Here is a 24,451-nt window from a genome sequence, read left to right on the forward strand (position 1 = left end):
GGAATAATTGACATGTTTGCTTTTTAGAACGCAGCGATTTGGAACAAAATTTTGGCACTCAAATCGCTGCGCTCTCAAACACAACGTGCACATGGATTATGCACAATCTTCATAGATTGGGCTGGGGACGCAGGTCGCATGCATTTATGCTGCGGTGCAATACGCAGCATAAATGCATGAAATATGGCAACGTGCGCATGAGCCCTAATAGATATAAAAGCACCATTAATGCATTTTTTGGCTACTCCTCGTTTTGGCTTATGAATATGTGGCGCCCCTGACCTGGTCAGGCACCACTGAGTACTGCACCCATGCTGGGGACAGTACAATACAGGTAATCCAGAAGGCTGACCGAGGTGTGACTACACAGGCGCATAGTGATCAGGTCTCACACATGTACCTTTGAGAGGACCCCTGGGGATCCCAGGAGGGGGAAAAGCCTTCACCTCCACTGGAATAGTGGAGGGGGCCAAAAGCCTCCATCTCCTCTCAAGGGGTGTGGTAAGAGAGCCTGGTTGCTAGGTGGCGTAGGCAAGAACAGGAGAGGAGGAGCAGTGAGCCGGCTCAGTGCAGAGTCCAGGGAGCTCAGAGAGGAGCAGACCCCTAGGGCTGTTGCAGTCTGACAGCGTCCGCGCAGTGGCTACCGACGGGGGAGAACGGTCACCTAGGAGTGCTACCCGAAACCCATCTCCAGCTAGAGAGAGAGCACAGAGTGGGAAGTAAGGAGACTGCTAGGGAGAACCAGGCCCAAACGGGCGGCAGATCCCGGAGTGGGGATAGATCCACCTTTCCCTGCTAAACCTGCCGGTGTGGGGCCCTCAAAGCCCACACCACAACACCTAAAAGCCGCAGCCACGTAGCCACAGTTAGGGCCCATAGTTCACAGGAGGCAAGCAGCTGGAGTGATCTGGCCCAGGCAACAAGCAAACGGCAAACGAAGGGGAGAGAGGCACCAGCAACTTCCCTGGGTGACCCCCATAGGGACTAAAAGTCGGGGTTACCCCAAACCACCAAGGGCTAAGGAAGGCGAGTTGGTAGTCACCATCAGAAGTCAGCCTGAAGGATACCTGGTTCCAGCCTGGTTCATCCCAGCTACGCCCGGGTTACTCACCCTACCATCTGAAGTGAGTAAAACCCCTGAAAGACATTCTGCGTGTGTGGAGTTATTCTGCGCCTTGTGGTACTACGCACCTACACAGGGCCCTGGGGCTTGCCTCACTCTCAGGAGGCTATTCCAACTAACTGCACTCACCATCAGCCCCAGGCGTCCCTCAACCTGCAGTGGCGGTCCCCACTGACCGCAATACTGAGAGTGGCGTCACGACAAATAGAAGATTCTCCTACCGGTGACAAGATCCAGCCGAGTGGAGTCCCTGAAGGTAATGCACCGACACAACACCTGTGGGGCTTCACAAATACTGTGGTAAAAACCTCAAATACGCAACATGTGCATGTGGACTTAAAGGGAGTCTGTCAGCACAAAATGACTGTTCAAGCCAAGTACAGGCTCTCTGTGTACCTTTGGCAAGGCCAAACATTTACCTACACCTTACCACCAACTTGTATTCCTTCAATCTCCATCCCATCACCTCCTTATTTGCTTGATAGGTTTGGCTTAAGGTAATGCGCACATGTTGAGTATTTGATGAGTGAGGGTGGGACCGGATGGAGAAATATCACCAACTAATCAGTAAGTCTCTACACACCTGGGGCAATTTTGGTAGCCGCCTATCAACTGCTTCAAAGTATACTATACTATACCTTCCAGTGTTCTAATGATTCGGACAACAATCCTGTTGTGTGTATGCACACAACATTTCTGTGTTCCCTACACACTGTGGTGATAGAGATTCTTTCTAGGACAAATAGTTCACAATGATCAGTCAGGGAAATACAATTTAAGAGTATTAAATACAACATGCTGATCGGTGCTCTGTGTCCATGATTTTTTTTGGAAGAGGAATCGGCATATGTAACAAACTTGGGAAACAGGATCATCTTCTAGGTTAAAACATTATCCCTTAGTAGCAGGCACACATACAAGCAGAGTATCCAGATTTTCTCCACCATATTTATTTTCTTCTTAGGTTATTTCTATTTGAGTCAAATGCTCACAAAAGCCTTGGTCATATAGCATCTACTTAAACTATTCCATGTTCCCTGCACCAACTTGTAGTATTTGATAATCTGAATGCACATAATGTTGTATCTGGGAGTTGTGCAAAATTGATTGGCAGAACCCAGTGCAGCGGCCCCGTAAGTAATCTGTGACCATTGGAAGTGAGTCCTGGGAACTGCCTCCTACCTCCTGGCATCCACAGCTCTTGTTTTGACTGGTTCACCTGGTGTGATGTCACATGTGTCAATGATGATTTTGAATCATGTCAATCAAAAGTGGAGCCAGTGATGCCTTTAGGAAAGAGTCTGTTGCCCTCCAATGGCCACAGATTTAAAAAGGTATCTGTCACCAGGTTTTTCTCATATTCCTTTAAAAGGACTCATCTGCTGGATCAGGTCTGGCGATTTTATATACAACATCTCTATGCAAGACCCATGGTGCCTATAGGCATATCATCAGGCTACTTTAAAATTGTGCCTTTCCAAGGCTGAAACACACCTATATGCTATTGTCAAGTGTGTACATGGCATTTTATGAATTTGGAGAGTGCATGTTAAATTAGATATAACTGAGATTTTTGCACACTTTAAACTTTCAAACAGTGGCAGCCCTGGAGGGGTTAGACACCTAAATAATTTTATTATTTTACTCCCTTATATAGCACCATTTATTCTGCAGCAGACATCATCACTGTCCCTATTGGGGCTCACAATCTAAATTCCCTATCAATAGGTCCTTGGAGTGTTGGAGGAAACTGGAAAATATCCACACAAACACGGGGAGAACATACAATCTCCTTCCAGATCTTGTCCTTGCTGGGAATTAAACCCAGAACCCAATTAATGCAAAGCAACTTTGCTAACCACTGAGCCACCCTTTTCTACCTGTGCACCATCGGACATCCTTTTTCAGAAGAAAAACATTGGTTAGGAAAATAATTTCACATTTTTATTCAAAACAATTTGAAAAAAATGCACCACTGTGAGACAACCTTTATTTAATAAAAAATAATGTTTAATGTTTACTTTAGGCATTTACAAAGAAAATATTTCAACAACATTTACAATCCTCAAACTGAAATGTAACATTTAAAAAAGAACATAAACAATTACATTGCAGTGTATATTACTAAGAGGTTTAAATATTGTCTAACAGACGATAAGAGGCACCATATGCTTCGCCATGTCATCAGACAACTAAATGCTTAGGTTTGTGTCAAATGGACGTTTATCTGTATCCGGCGTCGCCACCATTTTCATGTGCGGATATAAAGTCATCATAAAAAGCACTGAAAACTGGAAGATGTTTGAGCCCCTCATTCTTCATTATGAACAGAAAAGTATTGGTAACAAATAAGGCAAATAACTACATTGCTACGCTACACCATTTTTAAAAAAAAAATAAAAAAAAAATTTATATATATATATATAGAGATAGATATATATATATATATATATATATATATATATATATATATATATATATATATATATATATATATATATATATATATATATATATATATATATATATATATATATATATATATATATAGAGAGAGAGAGAGAGAGAGAGAGAGAGAGAGAGATATATATATATATATATATGTATATATATATCCTTATCTTTATGTCAAGGGTCATATAGTCAGGTTTTTGCCTACAGGGCCATAAAATGGAAGTATAATAACTTGCCATGTAGAGCACACTGTGCACAACCTTCTAAATACAGCATTTTTTTCTCAGAAGTTCAATAAGAATGTATGGGGAAAACAATACCCCTGCAGGCCTTTGTATGAAATGATAGGTATGTAAGAAAGTATGGGCCCATAGGCGAAAGGATGCTTGTTATAGACCTATATAACATATATTCAGACATATTATATATGCGAGTGTATATGAGGCCTCAGTTTCTGCGAATAGCTATACACAGTGGGGTATTAGTTTAGACTTTTAGAACAGCTCTATAGTCCCTCAGAAATGAGAAATATGCACACACACAATATATTATATATACACATATATATATAGATATATAATATCTCTTATTGAGATTGTAGAGATTGATCTGCTCTCCCTCCCCTCCTTCCATTCCCACATCTGACCTTCTTAACCCCTTCTTGTCCCTCCCATCCCTACTATCTTGAATAAAGGAGATCTTCAAGCTTTCTTTCCTTCCTCCCCTCCCTTCCCCATTCTATCCTTAGTAAGATGTTTGTTTTTCATGTAAAAATTTTCAATAAAGCTCTTTGGCAACAGAAATAAGAAATGCTAGGAGGTAGAAACAGCGAAATGGGTTTTATCCAAGAAAAAAAGGGGGAAAGTAGATGATCATTTGTGCTCACCGCGATGGATGAAATAAGGCATATAGATGACCACTGCTACAGATCCACAGACTGACAAAGCTAATAGGTTGGAAGGACAGCTAGTATTTTGTTCTGCATTGCTGGTCAAAGATTCTTTTTTCCTGATGAAGAAGCGAGGCAGCTTCGAAACGCGTTGAATAAAGCACATTTGTTGGTATAACGCACAGCATCATCTTTAACTGGCAGCGCAGAATAAACCCCTAACCATCCTTCCATCCTACTGATAAATAAGAAACACAGGGACACCCATTGCAGGTCCCTTAGATTTGATTTTGAAATGATCGATTTTGTAGCTGGAAACCAAATGATATATTTAACATTTTATACAAGAAAGTGCACATTTCCACTCATTTTTTGTATAAAGAGATCCCTTTGCTATAAATACATTAAATATAATAGAATAGAATACCATTTTACAAATGACTGACTTATGCTTAGGTAACCACTAATAAAAAAGTAAGACAAAAAAGTGACAGTGTTAATGTGCATTGTACAGGGTATATTACCAAAAAGTAAAAATATTCCCACCAGTATGACATACACTGTATGATCATATAAAATAACCAGTCAATATATATATTGCAGCTTCCAGATCAATCCATTCTTCGGGTGATGGAAAAAGTCCGGTCCTGCCACCACAGTGCCAGGAGTAGCAAATCTTCAGGCAGTAAAGTGTTCCTGGTTTTGCAGCCACAGAGACCAAGTTTGCATAGGATTTCCATTTTAGGATCCAATGGAGTTATTTTTAAGAAATTTTCTAAACTCAGTTGGTGACTTGAGAATTTACTAAAGCATGATAGGCACCTTGTTTGGCCAAGAGCTGTGGATGAGTTCCTTGTTCAATCACCCGGCCGTTCTGAATTACCGCTATGATGTCTGCATTTTGTACAGTGGTAAGCCTGTGGGCAATCACGACACATGTCCTTCCTTGCCTGGCATCATCCAAAGCTTTCTGGACAACCTACAAAAATTAAAAAATGATTAGATTTTTGTTCGAATTGCTCTTTTGCCACTAGAATCTTAGAATAGGAGCTCAGGGGTTTCAACTGGACACTGATCACTCGTTCTAAATCTGTAGGTTCTTTGTTATAGTGATGACAGGTGTTAGCTGTAAAAGTTCATAATTAAATCAAAAACTGATAGTCTTAAATGTCTTACTGGTTGTCCGAATTCATTTCCATTAGGCCCGTTTCACACGTCAGTGAAAAACACAGACGTTCTTCACTGACATGTAAAACACGCACATGTCCCTTCGTGTTCCGTGATTCACGGCACACGTGGGTTGTCCATGTGCAATCCATGATCCGTGATTGCATATGGACATTACTCACCTGCCTTCACTGCTGCTGTCCATGGTGCTGATCTCCTCGGGTCTCCAGCGTCCGCCCACTGCTCTAAGCACCTACTTCCTGGTCGGGTGTTCCTGCTCTCATGAATTTTCATGAGCCAGGCAGGAGCTTCCGAGAACAGAGGCTCCAGAGCGAATCGCAGGCAAGGTAATTTGAAAATGTTTATTATTTAATATGTCCGTGATTTTCTGGTACGTGTTTCACTGATCACGCACGGATCATACCATACTGTGGTCCGTGGGTCATCAGTGATGCCAGAAAAAAACTGACTTGTCTCCGTGCAGAATCACGGCCACGGGTATACGCTGCATGGAGACAAGTTCAGTGAAAAACCACTGATGTGTGAGCAGACCTATTGATTATAATGGGTCTGCGTATGTCAGTGATTCTGGTATGTTTTAAAAAAAGCACAAACGTACCAGAATCACTGATGTGTGAAAGCGGCCTTAGGCTGAACAAAAATGTCAAGTTTTACCAGACATGCCTTGTTCTGGAATCTATACTGAATCATCCAACAATCATCTGTTTAGATTATCGATGATCCAGAATACTGGTAACAGCAACTTTCACAAATCCGTATAACTTACAACGGTATTTGTAAGCAGTGCTGAGTGAACGTGCTCGGCACTGATTGTGACTCAATCGAGCATCGGAGTGCTCTGGTACTCACAGAGCTTGGCCAACTATAGCAGGTGCTCGGATATTTCGTGCATGAAACAATGACCACAGCGCACAGGCTTGCTTCACTGCATGAAGTGTTCAGGCTCCCCACGGAGAGCCATTCACAGACTCTGATTGGCTCTCACGGAGAAGAAAACAACGTTCTCCGACGTAGTGTAAACAAACCCCCCCCCCCCTCCTTCACACTGGAAATGCTCCATTTATGGCTGGCTGGGCTGTATGTGGGTGTAAACCCAAACAGGCCAATCATTGACTTTATAAAATGCTCATCTGAGCATCTAACCAGATAGAATCGAGTAATGAGTATTCAATTATTTTAGTGCTCGCCCATCACTATATGTAAGCCCACGAGTGTGTGCAAAACGCCAAAAAGGCATGGGAATTTTTGCGTTATATTTTTTGTCTGTAGGTTCCGTTCATGACTTTGCCATTTAAATATTGAGCTAGAATACTAAACTATTCCAAACCTGTGAAAGTAACCCAAAAGGCAGTTTTTTACAGTTTAGCAAAAAGATTTACAGGACCCTGGTTGAAAAGAGAAGTTGGTAGTTCTTGACTATCAAACCTGAGCACTGAGAACTTTCTACTAACTGCAGCTTTCCCAGCACCACTTCTGATTAATAGGGCCAGCATTATGTTGCAGAATGACGCAAACATGATGTCGCAGGGGTTTACTATTCAGAAGAGGCAACAGGGATGCCAAAATATAGGAGTAGATTTGTGGTGTTTTGGTTCAATGGCCACCGACAACTGACCTTGACTAGGATTCTGCAACTATTTTTGTTCAACCCTATTGGCTTCATGGTAAAATTCTCACTAGATATTAAAGAAGAACTGGAAAATATTGACTCTTGAATAGTACAGTGTACGATTTTATGACCATACTAGTGCTGCACAGTGTACAGCTCTAGTATGGTCATAAAATAACAAAAAGGAGAACCTAAGTCTCAGTCATAAGACCATGACGCCACAAGGGCCTTTTGGTTTCATTGTATGCCAGATCATGCATTACGTAATGGCCTCTGCTATGAATGGAAGTCATCGTGCATGAACAAAAAGAATAGCCAAGCAGCTTGGCAAAAATATCAAGTGACCTATATTTGTTTTCTCAGAAATGAATCTCTGTCTTTGGAAATTTCATTTGAATGCATTAGGAGTACACCAATGAACAAATGTCATCAGCAAGTGACGAGGCACAAAATATTGATGCTGCATATAAAGTGCTGCTATCAATCCAATATACATAACCAAATTAGAGCAATTTATGTTTGTCAGCAAGGTAATTGTAACAAGGAAGCGGAGAACAAAAATTTACCTTTTCACTTTCTGTGTCAAGTGCAGATGTGGCTTCATCCAGTAGAAGAACTTTAGGTTTTCTAATTAATGCCCGAGCAATGGCAATTCTTTGCTTCTGTCCTCCGGAAAGCTGAGCTCCTTTATCTCCTACCCGTGTCTTATATTTCTAAGAGAATGTAATAATGACAATCATTACATTTACAAATTTAGATTACGATCTGAGATTTATTGAATTTTGCACTATAGGCGCCATGCTGTGCCTCTACAGGAGCCTTGTGGACAAGGAAGAACAGCTAACTTCTGTAACTCGCCAAAGGGAAAAACACATTGTGATTTTATTAATGGGTTATTTCTAGAGTATGAGCATTTGGCAATATACTTCGTTCCGGTTCCCAGCCAGCTTTTATGCCACTATACTCCTGAGTGTTTTGCCTCCGCAGTTCACAGTTCAGTCTGACGGTGCGACAATATCAATGGTCCATTGGCATTTGAGTTAGGGTCCTGGTATATGGCGATCACCTTGCTTCTGGTTACTGGACTCACATGCGTTGGCCAATACATAAGCTAAGTATCTCTTTTTTTACAAATATTACTATAACAGTAATGCAATGCTAGAGTTTCCTTATTCCTTATTTCCTTATTATTATTGTTAGCATTCTAGAGTGCAGCTGTATTTTGTAGCTAATAATCCAAGTGGTCAATTAAGTAGACGTGCACCATATCGACGAGGCATCCAGTGAGACTGGGGAATGATGCACTATTATACATGGGACAAATGTTTAGGAGGAAATATTTATAACAATGCATAGCCATGTGCCCACATGTAAATACATGGCAAACACAAAGGCACTAAAGTCATTAAACGGAATCTGTCAGCAGGTTTTTGCTACATCATCTGAGAACAGCATAATGTAGGCAAAGAGACCCTGAATCCAATGGTGTATCACTTAGATTACTGTCTGCAGCTGTTCTGACACAATCTGAATTTTTAGCTTTAGTCATGTAGCTGAGCCCAGGGAGCTGTTTCCGCCCAAACCAGGCTCTTTGTAGAGATTTTACATTGACAGTGAGGTGTCAATCACCGGAGGGGATGTGCCGGACTGTCCCGTGCGTGCCAGCTAGATCTAGCAATAATAATCACCAAGTGATAAAGCCTTTAGTTTAACTAAACAAAAGCACTGAGCTTGATTAGAGAGCCATAGTTGATTTTTGTTTTTTAACCCCTACAGCATGCTGGCTTCAGCTTACATAGCAAAAACTTGCTGACAGATTCCCTTTAAGTGTCATATTAACAGCCATAAGAAAATGCAGACTGCATCGGGCCAGACGGCTGCTCTTACGGTTCAGAGGTGACCGTGAAGTTTGCACATTTTCTTCTTTTAAATAAAATTTAACAAAGGCGTATTGTAGATTCTCTTTGACATTGCGAGATTTACCATCAGATGTATGACATTTTATACATTTCATGTTACTTCAAACCAAAAGCTGTAAAGAATTGTTGAACCCTCCCATCGGTTGACCATCGGGTTTTAAACTTACATCAGGCAGGTTGTCTATGAATGTGTGAATATTTGCAGCTTTTGCAGCTTCAACAATTTCTTCATGAGTGACTTGTCTGTCAAGAACTCCGTACTGAATGTTTTCTTCTATGCTGCAGTCAAACAACATGGGCTCCTGAGAGACAATTCCCATTTGGGACCTCAGCCATTTCAGATTCAACTTCTTTGTGTCTTTTCCATCTGCAAACTAATTGGAGAACCAGAATGAACATTGGAAATATAAATTAGTCCTTATAAAACGGTGCAAATTTATCATTTTGTTTGACGTACTGTAGATAAAATCTAACTCTCAGACTTTATCATGCAGAGTACTGTCACACAAGGGTTAATATTCATACTGCACGGGGAGGAAGGAGACCGGAACCACACCGCGCCACACTTTGGATTGCTACTAGAATTGGCCGGATCAGGCAAGATTCAATTTCACCTGTTAGCCCAGATTTTACCAAGAAAAAAAATGAATGTCTTATTATGCTCTTTGGTCCATTAAGACACCAAACCATAAAAAAAAAACTGAAAAAAAATCCTTATACTCATCTTACCGCTCACATCTCTGATGCCTCTGCTCCTAACCATCACCAGTGTAATACTCGCCACATCTTCACATCGCTGCCGCTCACGCTGAAATCTTTACATCCCTTGGCACATGCCATGACTTCTCATGCCTGCCCAGTACCCAGGGATTTCAGCCTGAGCAGCGACAATCTAAAGATGGGACAAGGATGGTATTGGTCATGATGAGGAGTTGGAAGGCTGAGCAGTAAAGTGAATGGAAAAAAGTTTTTACATTGATTGCCTTCTACGGCTCAAGAAAAAAAAAAAAATGAAATGGCTGCCATTTTGCTAAATCCACACTGAAGTTACAAAAAGAACAAAAAAAAATTGCATTTAGGCAAAGCAAATTTTTATACAATTCAGTTCTACTCTAATGTTTTCACTCATCTCCAATTACAACCATTAAGCCAATATCTACCCTTTAATGAGTTCTGCAACAAGACTGATAAAGGGAGCATTGCTTGGCTTATAAGTATCCTTACACCAACTTGGCACAATGCACCAACATAACCCCCTTAGCACCAAAGACCTCTCACTCAGCCAAATCAGAACTCCTGCTTTGCACTGATGAGGGGCAAACACATTTTCAAACTGTGTTTCTGGTTTAGCTTCTAATCCCAAGCAATGTGGCAAGGCTCATTAAGAAAAAAATCAATATCGACTTGTAGGATTGATACATCTGATACTGGAATTGGAGTCACTGTCCTCTATCTCTTTGAAGAAGCTATCTCCATATTTAAATTCCCAGAGTGTTTGGTTTAAAAGTCTCTTTACGCCAACTTGGTACTCTCCACAAGGAGAAATCTTATCTCTTAAAATCTCCTATTTAAGCAAGCATTGTTGACCTTAGGGAGATCAACATTTCCACTGCGGAGACACCATCACGTGTTTCTCAACGCAGTGATTCTAGAGCAAAGCCCCCTGGAAAGTATGCAAATGAGAAAGCCGCGGAGACACCATCACATGTTTCTCAACGCTGGCAGGAAACTAGCCAGGTCTTTCACCGGGAAGGAACAACCACGGGAAGGGCAGTCTCCAGTCAAGGAGACCACCTATACCAAACATGGTATCCATCCACAGACAGCCGTTTCGGGGTATTTGCCCCTCATCAGTGTGGAGTAGGAATCTGGCTAGTGGGGGCAATGCCTAGTAAAAGACTACTTAAGCAAGCATTGTTGACCTTAGGGAGATCAACATTTCCACTGCGGAGACACCATCACGTGTTTCTCAACGCAGTGATTCTAGAGCAAAGCCCCCTGGAAAGTATGCAAATGAGAAAGCCGCGGAGACACCATCACATGTTTCTCAACGCTGGCAGGAAATTAAAATCTCCTATTAATATGTCTTGAATTCAGCTTTGCTATATCCCAGATAAAGCCCTTTGGATGGCAAGGAAAAACAAAATTGGTATCATTAATAAAATTCATCTTCGGTTTATTAAATTTCCATTAAAAAGGTTATTACATCGTGGGTAAACTTGTTGATGCGTTTCAACTTCCAAAGTCTTAATCGAAGTTTGTATAATGTCGCGCTCCCAAGGAATAATGTAGTATCTGTACTGACAAATTCTGAATATTTTATTTTGTATTACAAAGCACAAACAACGCGTTTCGTCCCTTAAAGGGAACCTGTCACCACCTTTTCTGCCTGTAAGCTGCAGCCACCACCACTAGGCTCTTATATACAGCATTCTAACATGCTATATATAAGAGCCCAGGCCGCCATGAGAACATAAAAAACACTTTATAATACTCACCTAAGAGGTTGCTCCGATGCAGATTGGTCAGATGGGTGTCGCAGTGTCGCAGTTTTCCGGGATCGGCGCCTCCCCTTTCGTCCATCTTGGTCTTCCTTAACCTGAAGCCGTGGTGCATGATGCGTCTACGTCATACATACGCGCCGGTATTGAGGTCCTGCGCAGGCGCACTTTCATCTGCCCTGCTCAGGGCAGATCAAAGCATTGTGCCTGTGCAGGACCTCAGTGCCAACTCGTGTATATAACGTAGACGCATCATGCACCGCGGCTTCAGAATAAGGAAGACCAAGATGGCCAAAAGTTGAGGCGCCGGCACCAGAGAACAGCGCCACCCATCCGACTGTTGTGCACCGGAGCGACCTCTTAGGTAAGTATTATAAAGTGTTTTTAATGTTCTACCCAGCAGCCTAGGCTCTTCTTTACAGCATGGTAGAATATGGTATATAAGAGCTGTTGTAGCTGTTCTGTTTTGTCACAAGTCAGCTTATGGGATCACCAGTGAGGTCTTCTCAATTAGGCCTCTTCAGACCTAATCAAGATCGAGCGCTCGGAGAAAAAGACCAGCATCCATGTGGGCATGATCAATTTTCTGTTTATTTAACCAAAGTACACTTTATTTATACCATTTACAGATCAATGTGATATTGCAAATAAGGCTTCTAAGCTGGACTTTACAAGTTGCTCATATGACCTTTAAGTTTTAGCAAAGCAAAAATGTAGAGTCATGCATATGAGATAAGAAGAAGATAACAAGAACATTTAGAGACAAAAATAATCATTGAGCCTGTCTCTTATTCCGAAGGCTCCATAATGACTATGAACTACCACCAGATATACTTACTAATAAGAATAAAATATCTTTAATGAAGAAATATAGAAACTATTAACCCTTCTATATCAGAGCCAAGTGGTGGTGGCCGAGGTTTATAGACCGAAAAAGTGGTGACAGGTTCCCTTTAAAGAGCCTTCATCAGGTCAAGCTAAATGGAAAGATTCTTAATCGAAACGCATCAACACGTTTACCCTGAAGCGATGACCTTTTTAATGGAAATTTAATAAAGTGAAGATTAATTTTATTAAAGATACCAGTCTTATATATTTGTTTTCCTTGCAGTGCTATTAACTCTAGCCAAGTTGACTGGATCTCAGGACTTATATACGACTGTGAATACCATATACTGGTGAGTGAAGAAACTCCTGTGTCTTGCTGATAGTCTTGAAGATGGCAACAAATAACTCCTTCAACACCTCTCCATATGCAATAGAGAGCAGACATATGCAGACATATGTCATAAGTTATTATGAAACAGTGGCTTCCGCTTTGGTGAACGCCGCTGGTTTATGCATAACTATTGGCCATTTATTTGTTAGACTACATTCTCATGCACCAGCAGCAAAAAAAGCATTTACAGGATATATTTTGTTATTACATTGCATCATTTTTGGAAGAAATTAACTGCATAGCATCTAAATGATGCATGCTAATATCCTGGAGAAGGGCTCGGTCTTACCACCCGCATTAGGTTGATGCCAACGTAATAAAAGCATAAACCATTGTAAATACATTACGCAGATTAACAAAGTAATAAATATAGAAAAGGGACTATATAAACTGAATGAGCCAATAAGAAATTTTATAGAGCATATTACAATGTACTGATAAATACAAATGTCTGATTAATCCAAACAACTAGCAAACGGCGATTAGACTAATTTTGTAAATTTTCAGAGCCCATTTTAATATGTGATAAGACTGTTCAAGCAGTAAGAAAAATTGGTTGAAAAATGTTGAAATTGCATTTTTTCTATCTTGTAATTAGGGATTTGCACATTAACCTACCTATCAGTAAATTAGGCATCGGGCATGTTAAACAGGGTCGTTTATGGGATAAGCTTATGGTGCCTTGTAATCAGAATTTAAAGGTTTGCAGATTTAGCATCTATTATAACATTTACACCTGAGCTCTCGGTAAGCAGACATCATTATGCCTAAAAGATCCACAATTTAGATTTTTGGACACAAATTAAATCCTGTTAGAAGCAAGTCTGCCAAATACAATACTGAATACGAACCACATAAAGTAGGATTTGCATAAGAAAGTTAATCAGAACTGGCTTAAAGAGTGGAATTAGTCCTTGATTTTTAGCAATGGTGGAGGGGGGGGGGGGGGGGGTAGTAGAAAAACTCGGTATCTTGCTCAATGTAATTACAGGGTAATTATAAACTGGGTTTGCTTGGCCAAAATTTAGCGACATACTTATTAGAAGCATATTTCAGACTTTTTCTGACTTCAGAACATTGTGTGGGCGAGAAACACATTAAACACTGAAAATAGCATGCAGTTTTCACAAAAAAATGCCTTCAGGGCGTTCCTAAAGCGATATTAAAATGGCAACTGTCCCAGAGGAAACAATATCTGAGCACTAGATAGGATGGCGGTAATCAAAAGTTGTGGTAACGAGACGTTTAGAGACTTTTGCATATCTTACCACTGTGCCTGTGACTGGATCATAAAACCTCTCCAATAACTGGATAGAGGTACTCTTTCCACACCCGCTGCTGCCAACGAGGGCGAGCGTTTGCCCTTTGGAAACTTTTATATTAAGGCCCTGAAGAACTTGCACTTTTGGTCTTGTTGGATACACAAATTTGATATCTTGGAATTCAAGGTTTCCTTCAAATTCATTCTGCAACAAAAGAAAATATGAACATAGAAATCAGAATCAGTACAATTGAAAGAATGCATATATTTAGAAGGGAAGGAGTCATCAGATTCATGCACATGTAGCAGGGGCTTATACATCATTGGTGTATCCTGTACAGTCGTACAAGGGTCCAAGAGGTAAGGCGGTCCATTTCCATCTCCAAAATAGGTGGAATTGTGCATTATGATGAGCTATTGGACTGCAAAGGGCCCATATACTGGTCTTGCACAGGGGGCTCATTTTCTACACCAGTGACCCCTACCACAAGATAGGCAGGTCCCCGATCGTTCTCTGCCTGCCCTGATCAAGTTGGCTAATGGGTCTCTACATCTACGTGTACAGAAGAAACCAGTCAAAAGGATTGGGGCCATAAGAAGCCGCCAGGGCATGCCTTGGACTAGTCACTGGCTGTTTTTTCCAAGTAGGTTTACTGAAATGCAGCACAGTTTCAGAGTACAACATACCTGGCTACAATCGTGTAGCCAATGTCTGATTCATGCTGCCAGGAGGATGTATAGGACAGATATTAATCACCCATCCTGAGGATAGTCATCAATATCAGATTAGTGGGCATCAGACATCCAGCACCCTCATTATTAAGCAAATATACCATGACTCCAGACATTGAGTAGGGCAACTGTACACTCATTGACAGGAGCAATACATGCAATAGTGTGCCATAAGCATACTTTGTCAAGGTCTAGAATGGGAAACATCCTAAAACAAATCCTCAAATCAATAGAAAAATTACTCCAAATATTAAAGGAATTAAAAAGGGATATGTCAGCACGTTTTTGTTAACTCATCTGAAAGCAGCATGATGTACACAAAGAGATCCTGAATCCAACATTGTATCACTTAGATTACTGGCTGCAGCCGTTCTGACAAAGTCAGAATTTTTAGCTTTAGTCATGTAGCTGAGCCCAGGGAGCTGTTTAAGGAGATTGTACATTGACAGTGAGGTGTCAATCTCTGCAGGGGGTGTCTCGGACTGATATGCACATGAGTTTCTAGTCGTGTAATAAGGGTCCTGCTGCTTAAACAAACATAGCAAATAAAAGATTGGATTTTGACAACACAAGCATGCCTAAAGGTTGTGTGTGAACCCTTGCAGCATGCTGGCCTTAGCTTACATAGCAAAAGCCTGCTGACAGATTTCCTTTAATGTACTTCATTGGCACAACAGTGAAAACTTGTGTCATCATGCCATAGTAAATTTTCACCATTTACTGTCGCCACCCCAACTGAACGACTAGGTCCACTCATGAGTACATTGCCGATCTGCAGTATCCAGCAGAATCCACAAAACGGCTTCAGCCGGCATTGCTAAGAGCTGATCGGTGGAGGTCCTAGGTTTCCTCCTATCCAGAGGGTAGGTCATCAGCACTATCAAAGTAGTGGAAAACCACTTTAAAAAAATTGATATAATTGTATTGTTATAAGTAGCATTCACCAACAAGATTTCTGAACTTACTAAAAAGATAGAAATCAAAGGGGTTTTCCCACAAACTAAGTTAATTTAAAAGGTGATTTTAATCACTAGATCTTAGAAAAATAATAATTTATGCAAATTGCATGTATTTATATAAATGGCCGTGGCTGACCGGGGAAGAAGCAAAAGAGAGTTTACAGACAGGACAGCATGGGATCGTACCTGATTCTTTTTGTGAGGTAAAGCATTTTCAAGTCTAGTTTTAAAAAATATTTTACCTCATAGAAAGAATATTTTGTGATCCTAAGCTGTAATGTTTGTATACTTTATTACTTCCTCCCAGACCCAAGAGAGCAGTAGCATGCTTCTAAGATTATCTCAGCACAGGAACACTTTTTTTTTATTATTATTATAAGATTTATTGATTGAAATCAACTATAAAATGAGCGTTGTTAGTGGGAGAACCCACTAGCCTTTAGTATATGGACTCCTTCAAGGACAATTTTTTTTTTTTTTTTAAAACTTAAAAGCACATGTAAATTTTTTGTATTTGGGTTTCCTTACAAAGCCTGAATCACTCAGCTATTGGAGGCTCAGGGTCTCTCTGTACAATGCTGGCTGCAGAATGAGTTAACTGAGAATCAGTAAGAGAGTTTGGTCAGATGGAGAGTTTTTAAAAACACTCATCTGTGTTTTTCTGTGCTCCTTTCAGCAGATTTATGTCCATATGAATAGTTCATCTCAACTATTAAATTAAAACACAATCGTCTCCTAGTTAAAATAATCATACCGGTTTTTCCCCATCTTCACAATAACTGTCGATTGCAGGTTGCCTTTCCAGGAGCTTCATAATGCGCTGGGCTGATACCCTGGCTTTTCCAAAGTCAGGAGCAAGAGATGTGGACTGTCCAACATTCATAGCAGCAAAAATAATTGCAGAGAAGACACTGAAAAGAAGAAAAAAAAAAACAATATAAAGAAGAATAAACTCGCTAATGCAAAAATTATGGTTTCCAAGTAATTATGTTGTAAGAGAAAGGCGGCGTGTTCTGCACAAGTACAGTAAGATAAAGCAGACGAGTCTAGACTGCGAACACTGTCAGTGGTTATGTTCAGATAGTAAGTGACTTCTGAGCTAATACTGCATTGTGCGCACTTCACTGGGAAGTCTGCAACAAAATAAACCAATTAAGTTAAATTAGGCAGAAGTACCCGCAGAATATGAAGATGAATAGAACTAATGGAGCAGCCTTCTATTAGATCAAATGAGATGAAATGTTCAAAGAGATGGAAACCGTGTATTATGCCCTGTCCTTACTGCTTACCACTATATGTCTGCAAGGATGTATCTAATCTATTACACATAAGGCTAGGTTCACATTTCCGTTAAAATGTATCAGTCACAATCCGCGGCTATGGTAAACAACGGCATCCGTTTAGCGGATTCCGTTGTGTCCCATAAACTTGTATTAGTGGCGGATTGTGACTGATTACCTGGCGTTGCATCTCCTGCGTCGCTGTCAGTCGTTTTTTGACTGACCGCCGGGCGGGAGCAACGCAGAATGTAACGTTTTTCTGGCCGTCAAAACTAACGCGCCGCGCAGGAATCCGTCAAACTTGTAATGGATCTCTATGGTGCTGGATTCCGTTGTAATCCGTCTTACAACGGAATCCAGCGCTGGATTCCGTCATGCTCTACTGAGCATGCCCAGCATGTTTGGCACACCCACTGGGTTGTCCCAAACACAAACGGATCATGACTGATCCGTCAAAAAACGGACGCATAGCGGATGTAACAGAGACGACGGATCAGTTTTTTCACAGGATTCCTGTGAAAGGAATCCTGTGAAAAACACATCCGTTGCATCAATTGACATCTAAAAAACAACTGATCCGTTGCTGACGGACCTGACGGATTTAAAACAACGGAAATGTGAACCTAGCCTAAGGAGTCACCTGCGCAGCAATATTTACAGCAGAATAAACCGGTCATTTTAAAATAGGCGTTATCCAAGACGACACAGACAAATAAAGGAGAAATACTTTTCCCCCAGAAAAGCACCCCTTATTTCTATGGACCGTGTCTGTGGGGGTTGGTAAAGAAAGGGGATTGGGTAAAGGGAGAGGGGTTGGGAAGAGACCCTTTTTCTTAATTTGTATAATGCTATTTTAAAAAAGGAGAATCTGCTTCCAACTAAACTGACCTGTGCCAATGAGGTTACAACTCACACTAGAGAGGCGTGGACCAGGCAAAAGGTTGAATTTGCCTGGAAAATCCACACAGTTATACTCCCAGTGAGTGGCAGACACAGATAGGAGAGGCCCCTGTGCAAGAACAGTAAAAGGGCCTTCAGCCGTCCAATAATGTGTTTGTTGTAGAAGCTGCTTGCTGCTTTGGTGGTTATACCGGGCCTCCTGCACTTGGGCCCCTGTGCGGTTGCACCAATAATATGTCCGCCTCTGCTCCCTGTATTTCATGTCTTTTATTATACTCTGGGGCCCCCTAGATGTAAAACAAATACTGCTCACCTTTCCGGATACTCTCTGCCCAATGCCCGGCCCTCTGTGACGCCATTGTGGTGCTCATTATAGGCCAGGATATGCGGCTGAGATTAGTCCCCAGAGAATGCACATTGTTCACTGGTGCCTGCTCATGGCCAGAAGCCCCGGCTTAGAGTGAACACAAAATGAGGCAAGATGGAGGACCAAACAGTGGGCATTTATTGGTGAGGGCAGTTGGAAAGACGAGTGCCCCCTGTACACCTATCCTTTTAACCATTTCTTGTCCCATGTGTATTCAGTAAGATGACAGCTGTAGCTGGCCGTCATTTTGCTGAATTTGCGCTGAGGGAATTACAAAAAGATCCCAAACCTATATTACCCAGGATGCCGATTTTTGTAAGAGTGGAGTAGAATTCAGTTCCCCTCAAATTAGTTAATCTTCACCACACACCTTCTGAGACGCATGTACATGCCCTGTTCTAATGCACAGATTGTATGCATGGTCAATACAGATTATGCATGCATTTCTAGGTGTGGGAGGTTATAAGTAGTGATGAGCGAGTGTGCCCGCCACTGTCTGTTACTCGCGGAGTTTAGCCAAGTATCACGAGTGCTCAGATATTTCGTTTGTGATACAACGACCACAAAGCACAGGCTTGCTTCACTGCATGATTGTACCCAAGGGAGAGCCAGTTAAAACAACATTTTCAGATGTAATGTGGCCAAAATAAAAAACTCCGTCCTCCCTCCTGTCGAAAATTCTCTGTTTATGGCTGGCTGTATGTGGGCAGAGCCCTGAAATGGAAAATCATTGTCTTTCCATAATGCTCGTTACGCTCGTTGAGCTTGTCTGAGCGTGTAACCAGCTTGAATCAACGAACGAGTATTCAAGAATTTTAGTGCTCGCCCAACACTATCATGGGCACAGTTTTGGAAGTAAGCGGCACAACACAACCTATTGGCGGTATAAGGTAACATTTTTTTTCTTTTTTCTACATCATGGAGAAATATTAGAATGGAGCTCATAGATTCTCTGAAGAGCAGTACTTACATGAACACATTTTCAAACTGTGTGTAGCAGTGAGCAATCAGCCAGGCTCCGAAACGAAAGACCGCGGCATTCACAAAGTAGTTTATTGACTGGGAAATGGCGTAAGTGAAGCCATAAAGTGGAGCTTTAGCCAAGGAGTCCCTAATGAAAAATGTCAAGGGGAAAACTTGTCAGTGGTCAGATCTGCAGTCCTAATGTTATATGATTATATGTTGTATCCTATTGTAATCATGTTTAATTCATAGGCACATTCACATTTCATAGTGCATTGATGCTGGAGCATGGAATCCAACCAGTCAAGCCATACTTAATGTACATTGGAAACAAATGAAAAGCAAAGTATTGAAAAATACTGAATATATATCTATTTTGAAATTGCTGTTATATGAAATGTAATAGATGCCAAATATAGAGAAGGATTTATATACAGTATAATGTTAAAAAAAAAGTAAAGGGAACACTTAAACAACACATTGGTATTTTAGTTTTTTAAAAAACATAGAGATAGATATATATATATATATATATATATATATATATATATATATATATATATATATATATATATATATATATATATATATATATATATATATATATATATATATATATATATATATATATATATATATACTAGAAGGTGGCCCGATTCTACGCATCGGGTATTCTAGAATTTACGTACTGTGTAGTTCATGTATGATTTTTGTTATATATATATATATATATATATATATATATATATAGATGTTGTTGTGTGTAGTTACCAAGTGTTTGTGTAGGGCGCTGTACATGTTCTGGGTGTTGTCTGGGTGTGATGGGGGGTGAGAGCGGTGTTTGTGTGTTGCGTTGTTTGTGGAGCGCTGTGTGTCTGTAGCGTTGTGTGTGTGTTGCGCAGTTTGTGTGTGTGTGGTGTGTTTTGGGGGGAGGTATGTTTTGTGCAATGTGCGTGTTGTGCGGTATGTGCGTATATTTGTGTGTGCAGCGTTGTCTGTGTGTGTGGGTGTCTGTGTAGGGCAGTTGTTTGTGGTTCCCAGTGTGTGTGTGTGATGTGGTGTGTTGTGCAGTGCGCGCGTGTGTGTGTGTGTTGGGGGGAGGTGTGCACTTCCCATCGTGCTCCATCCCCCATGCAGTGCACTCCCCATCGTGCTCCATCCCGTATGCTGCGCACCCCCCATCGTGCTCCATCTCCCATCCTGCGCACTCCCAAACGTGCTCCATCCGCCATGCTGCGCACTCCCAAACGTGCTCCATCCGCCATGCTGCGCACTCCCCATCGTGCTCCATCCCCCATGCTGCGCACTCCCCATCGTGCTCCATCCGCCATGCTGCGCACTCCCCATCGTGCTCCATCTCCCATGCTGCGCACTCCCAAACGTGCTCCATCCGCCATGCTGCGCACTCCCAAACGTGGTCCATCCGCCATGCTGCGCACTCCCAAACGTGCTCCATCCGCCATACTCCGCACTCCCCATCGTGCTGCATCCTCCATGCTGCACACTCCCAAACGTGCTCCATCCGCCATGCTGCGCACTCCCAAACGTGCTCCATCCGCCATGCTGCGCACTCCCAAACGTGCTCCATCCGCCATGCTGCGCACTCCCAAACGTGCTCCATCCGCCATGCTGCGCACTCCCAAACGTGCTCCATCCGCCATGCTGCGCCAGCATCAGCCTCTCTACCTGCAGCATCAGCCTCTCTCCTCCCAGCATCAGCCTCTCTGTCCCCAGCTTCAGCCTCTCTGTCCCCAGCATCAGCCTCTCTGTCCCCAGCATCAGCCTCTCTGTCCCCAGCATCAGCCTCTCTGTCCCCAGCATCAGCCTCTCTGTCCCCAGCATCAGCCTCTCTGTCCCCAGCATCAGCCTCTCTGTCCCCAGCATCAGCCTCTCTGTCTCCAGCATCAGCCTCTCTGTCCCCAGCATCAGCCTCTCTGTCCCCAGCATCAGCCTCTCTGTCTCCAGCATCAGCCTCTCTGTCCCCAGCATCAGCCTCCCGCAGCATCAGCGTCTCTGTCCCTAGCATCAGCCTCCCGCAGCATCAGCGTCTCTGTCCCCAGCATCAGCTTCTCTGTCCCCAGCATCAGCCTCTCTGTCCCCAGCATCAGCCTCTCTGTCCCCAGCATCAGCCTCTCTGTCCCCAGCATCAGCCTCTCTGTCCCCAGCATCAGCCTCTCTGTCCCCAGCATCAGCCTCTCTGTCCCCAGCATCAGCCTCTCTGTCCTCAGCATCAGCTTCTCTGTCCCCAGCATCAGCCTCTCCGTGTCCAGCATCAGCCTCCCCATCCCAGCCTTCCCCAGGATCAGCCTCTGTCCTCTCAGCCTCCTCCAGCACGCCGTGCTCCTCTGCCGACACTCACAGATCCGATCGCATACACTCACACACACACCCACACACACCCACCCGATCGCATACACTCACACACACCCGATCGCATACACTCACACACACCCGATCGCATACACTCACACACACCCGATCGCATACACTCACACACACCCGATCGCATACACTCACACACACACCCGATCGCATACACTCACACACACCCGATCGCATACACTCACACACAAAGACACACACACTGATGATATTGCACATACGCGCTGATACTCACAACATCCGGGGATATCACATGCTTCTGGCCATGTGATCCCCCGGCAGGTCCTGGAAGCTCACAACAGCACAGTATCGCCGCCGAGAAGCAAGCGATATCCCAGGATGTTGTGAGTATGTGGATGCGATGTGATGTGTGAGGTGTGTGTGAGTGTGATCTGATTTGTGTGTGTGTGTGTGTGTGTGTGTGTGTGTGTGTGCTGTTATGTGTGTGTATGTTCCGCAGCTGCAGGACCTTGATGTGTGGATGCGATGTGATGTGTGTGTGAGGTGTATGTGAGAGTGAGTGTGAGCCGGTGTACACTGGTAACTATGATACACATCGGGTAACTAAGGGACCTTAGTTACCCGATGTTTATAATGGTTACCAGCTTTCACGGCCTCCGTCAAGATCCCAGCATCGCAAGGTTATGTCTGGCGCTGCCGGGATCCTGACGGAGCCGGTGTAGAAGCAAGCGATATCCCAGGATGCTGTGATGTGTGAGGTGTGTGTGAGAGTGAGTGTGAGAGTGAGTGTGATCTGACGTGTGTGTGTGTGTACTCACCTGGGAATCGGAGCTCCGTGTCAGTTGGGCCAGAGCGAGCGTGCATTGCGTGAGGGGGGCGGGGCCTGCAGAGAGCCGGGGCGAGAGGCCAATCCGTGTGGGGGGGCGGGGCCATGGCGAGCCCAGCGGCCAATCAGCTTTGTGTCACCGTAAGGACACAATTTCGGAGCATGACAGACAGACAGACAGACAGATAGACAGACAGATAGACAGACAGATAGACAGACAGATAGACAGACAGATAGACAGACAGAATAGGGCAATTTATATATATATATATATATATATATATATATATATATATATATATATATATATATATATATATATATATATATATATATACACACACATATACATATACATATACATATACATCTATGAGATCCAAGGGAAGACTGAATCAGGCGGCGAGCCGTTTCGCAACATTGTGCTTCCACGGGTCCACACAGGTGCGAAACGTCTCACCGTCATCCAGCGTTGTGACTTTGTCCTCACCCTCCACCCTCCCCCACCACCTGTACCCCCCGGTATGAAAATGTTTGAATTAATCTACCATTTGGATGCCACTGAGTACCGCCTGATTCAGTCTTCCCTTGGATCTCACACATGGTCCGCACCCTAGGACGTCCACCCGGCTCCTATGCTCTCTAGGAATGAACTGACTGATCTCTCTATATATATCTATCTATCTATATATAGCCTACAAGTAGTATTCAACCCCCTGCAGATTTAGCAGGTTTGATAGGATGCAAATAAGTTAGAGCCTGCAAACTTCAAACAAGAGCAGGATTTATTAACAGATGCATAAATCTTACAAACCAACAAGTTATGTTGCTCAGTTAAATTTTAATAAATTTTCAACATAAAAGTGTGGGTCAATTATTATTCAACCACTAGGTTTAATATTTTGTGGAATAACCCTTGTTTGCAATTACAGCTAATAATCGTCTTTTATAAGACCTGATCAGGCCGGCACAGGTCTCTGGAGTTATCTTGGCCCACTCCTCCATGCAGATCTTCTCCAAGTTATCTAGGTTCTTTGGGTGTCTCATGTGGACTTTAATCTTGAGCTCCTTCCACAAGTTTTCAATTGGGTTAAGGTCAGGAGACTGACTAGGTCACTGCAACACCTTGATTTTTTCCCTCTTGAACCAGGTCTTGGTTTTCTTGGCTGTGTGCTTTGGGTCGTTGTCTTCTTGGAAGATGAAATGACGACCCATCTTAAGATCCTTGATGGAGGAGCGGAGGTTCTTGGCCAAAATCTCCAGGTAGGCCGTGCTATCCATCTTCCCATGGATGCGGACCATATGGCCAGGCCCCTTGGCTAAGAAACAGCCCCACAGCATGATGCTGCCACCACCATGCTTGACTGTAGGGATGGTATTCTTGGGGTCGTATGCAGTGCCATCCAGTCTCCAAACGTCACGTGCGTGGTTGGCACCAAAGATCTCGATCTTGGTCTCATCAGACCAGAGAACCTTGAACCAGTCTGTCTCAGAGTTCTCCAAGTGATCATGAGCAAACTGTAGACGAGCCTTGACATGACGCTTTGAAAGTAAAGGTACCTTACGGGCTCGTCTGGAACGGAGACCATTGCGGTGGAGTACGTTACTTATGGTATTGACTGAAGCCAATGTCCCCACTGCCATGAGATCTTCCCGGAGCTCCTTCCTTGTTGTCCTTGGGTTAGCCTTGACTCTTCGGACAAGCCTGGCCTCGGCATGGGTGGAAACTTTCAAAGGCTGTCCTGGCCGTGGAAGGCTAACAGTAGTTCCATAAGCCTTCCACTTCCGGATGATGCTCCTAACAGTGGAGACAGGTAGGCCCAATTCCTTGGAAAGGGTTTTGTACCTCTTGCCAGCCTTGTGACCCTCCACGATCTTGTCTCTGATGGCCTTGGAATGCTCCTTTGTCTTTCCCATG

The 24,451-nt window shown here is 42.8% G+C and overlaps 1 protein-coding gene across 3 annotated transcripts in view; it reads right to left on the reverse strand.

The window, feature by feature from the left end:
• Positions 1 to 3,679: 3,679 nt before the first annotated feature.
• LOC142310932 (ATP-dependent translocase ABCB1-like) overlaps positions 3,680 to 24,451 on the reverse strand; it is an 86,615-nt gene continuing 65,843 nt past the window's right edge. For all 3 annotated transcript variants that reach the window (XM_075348778.1, XM_075348779.1, XM_075348777.1), the window contains exons 24-29: positions 19,372 to 19,512; positions 16,609 to 16,765; positions 14,171 to 14,368; positions 9,350 to 9,556; positions 7,830 to 7,976; positions 3,680 to 5,445 (exon numbers count right to left, since the gene is read on the reverse strand). In XM_075348778.1, the coding sequence (XP_075204893.1) occupies positions 5,248 to 5,445; positions 7,830 to 7,976; positions 9,350 to 9,556; positions 14,171 to 14,368; positions 16,609 to 16,765; positions 19,372 to 19,512 (1,048 nt within the window). In that variant the 3' untranslated portion in view covers positions 3,680 to 5,247. The remainder of the gene's footprint in view (positions 5,446 to 7,829; positions 7,977 to 9,349; positions 9,557 to 14,170; positions 14,369 to 16,608; positions 16,766 to 19,371; positions 19,513 to 24,451) is intronic.

The sequence above is a fragment of the Anomaloglossus baeobatrachus genome, chromosome 5 (genome assembly GCF_048569485.1).
Source record: "Anomaloglossus baeobatrachus isolate aAnoBae1 chromosome 5, aAnoBae1.hap1, whole genome shotgun sequence".
Lineage (NCBI taxonomy): Eukaryota > Metazoa > Chordata > Amphibia > Anura > Aromobatidae > Anomaloglossus > Anomaloglossus baeobatrachus.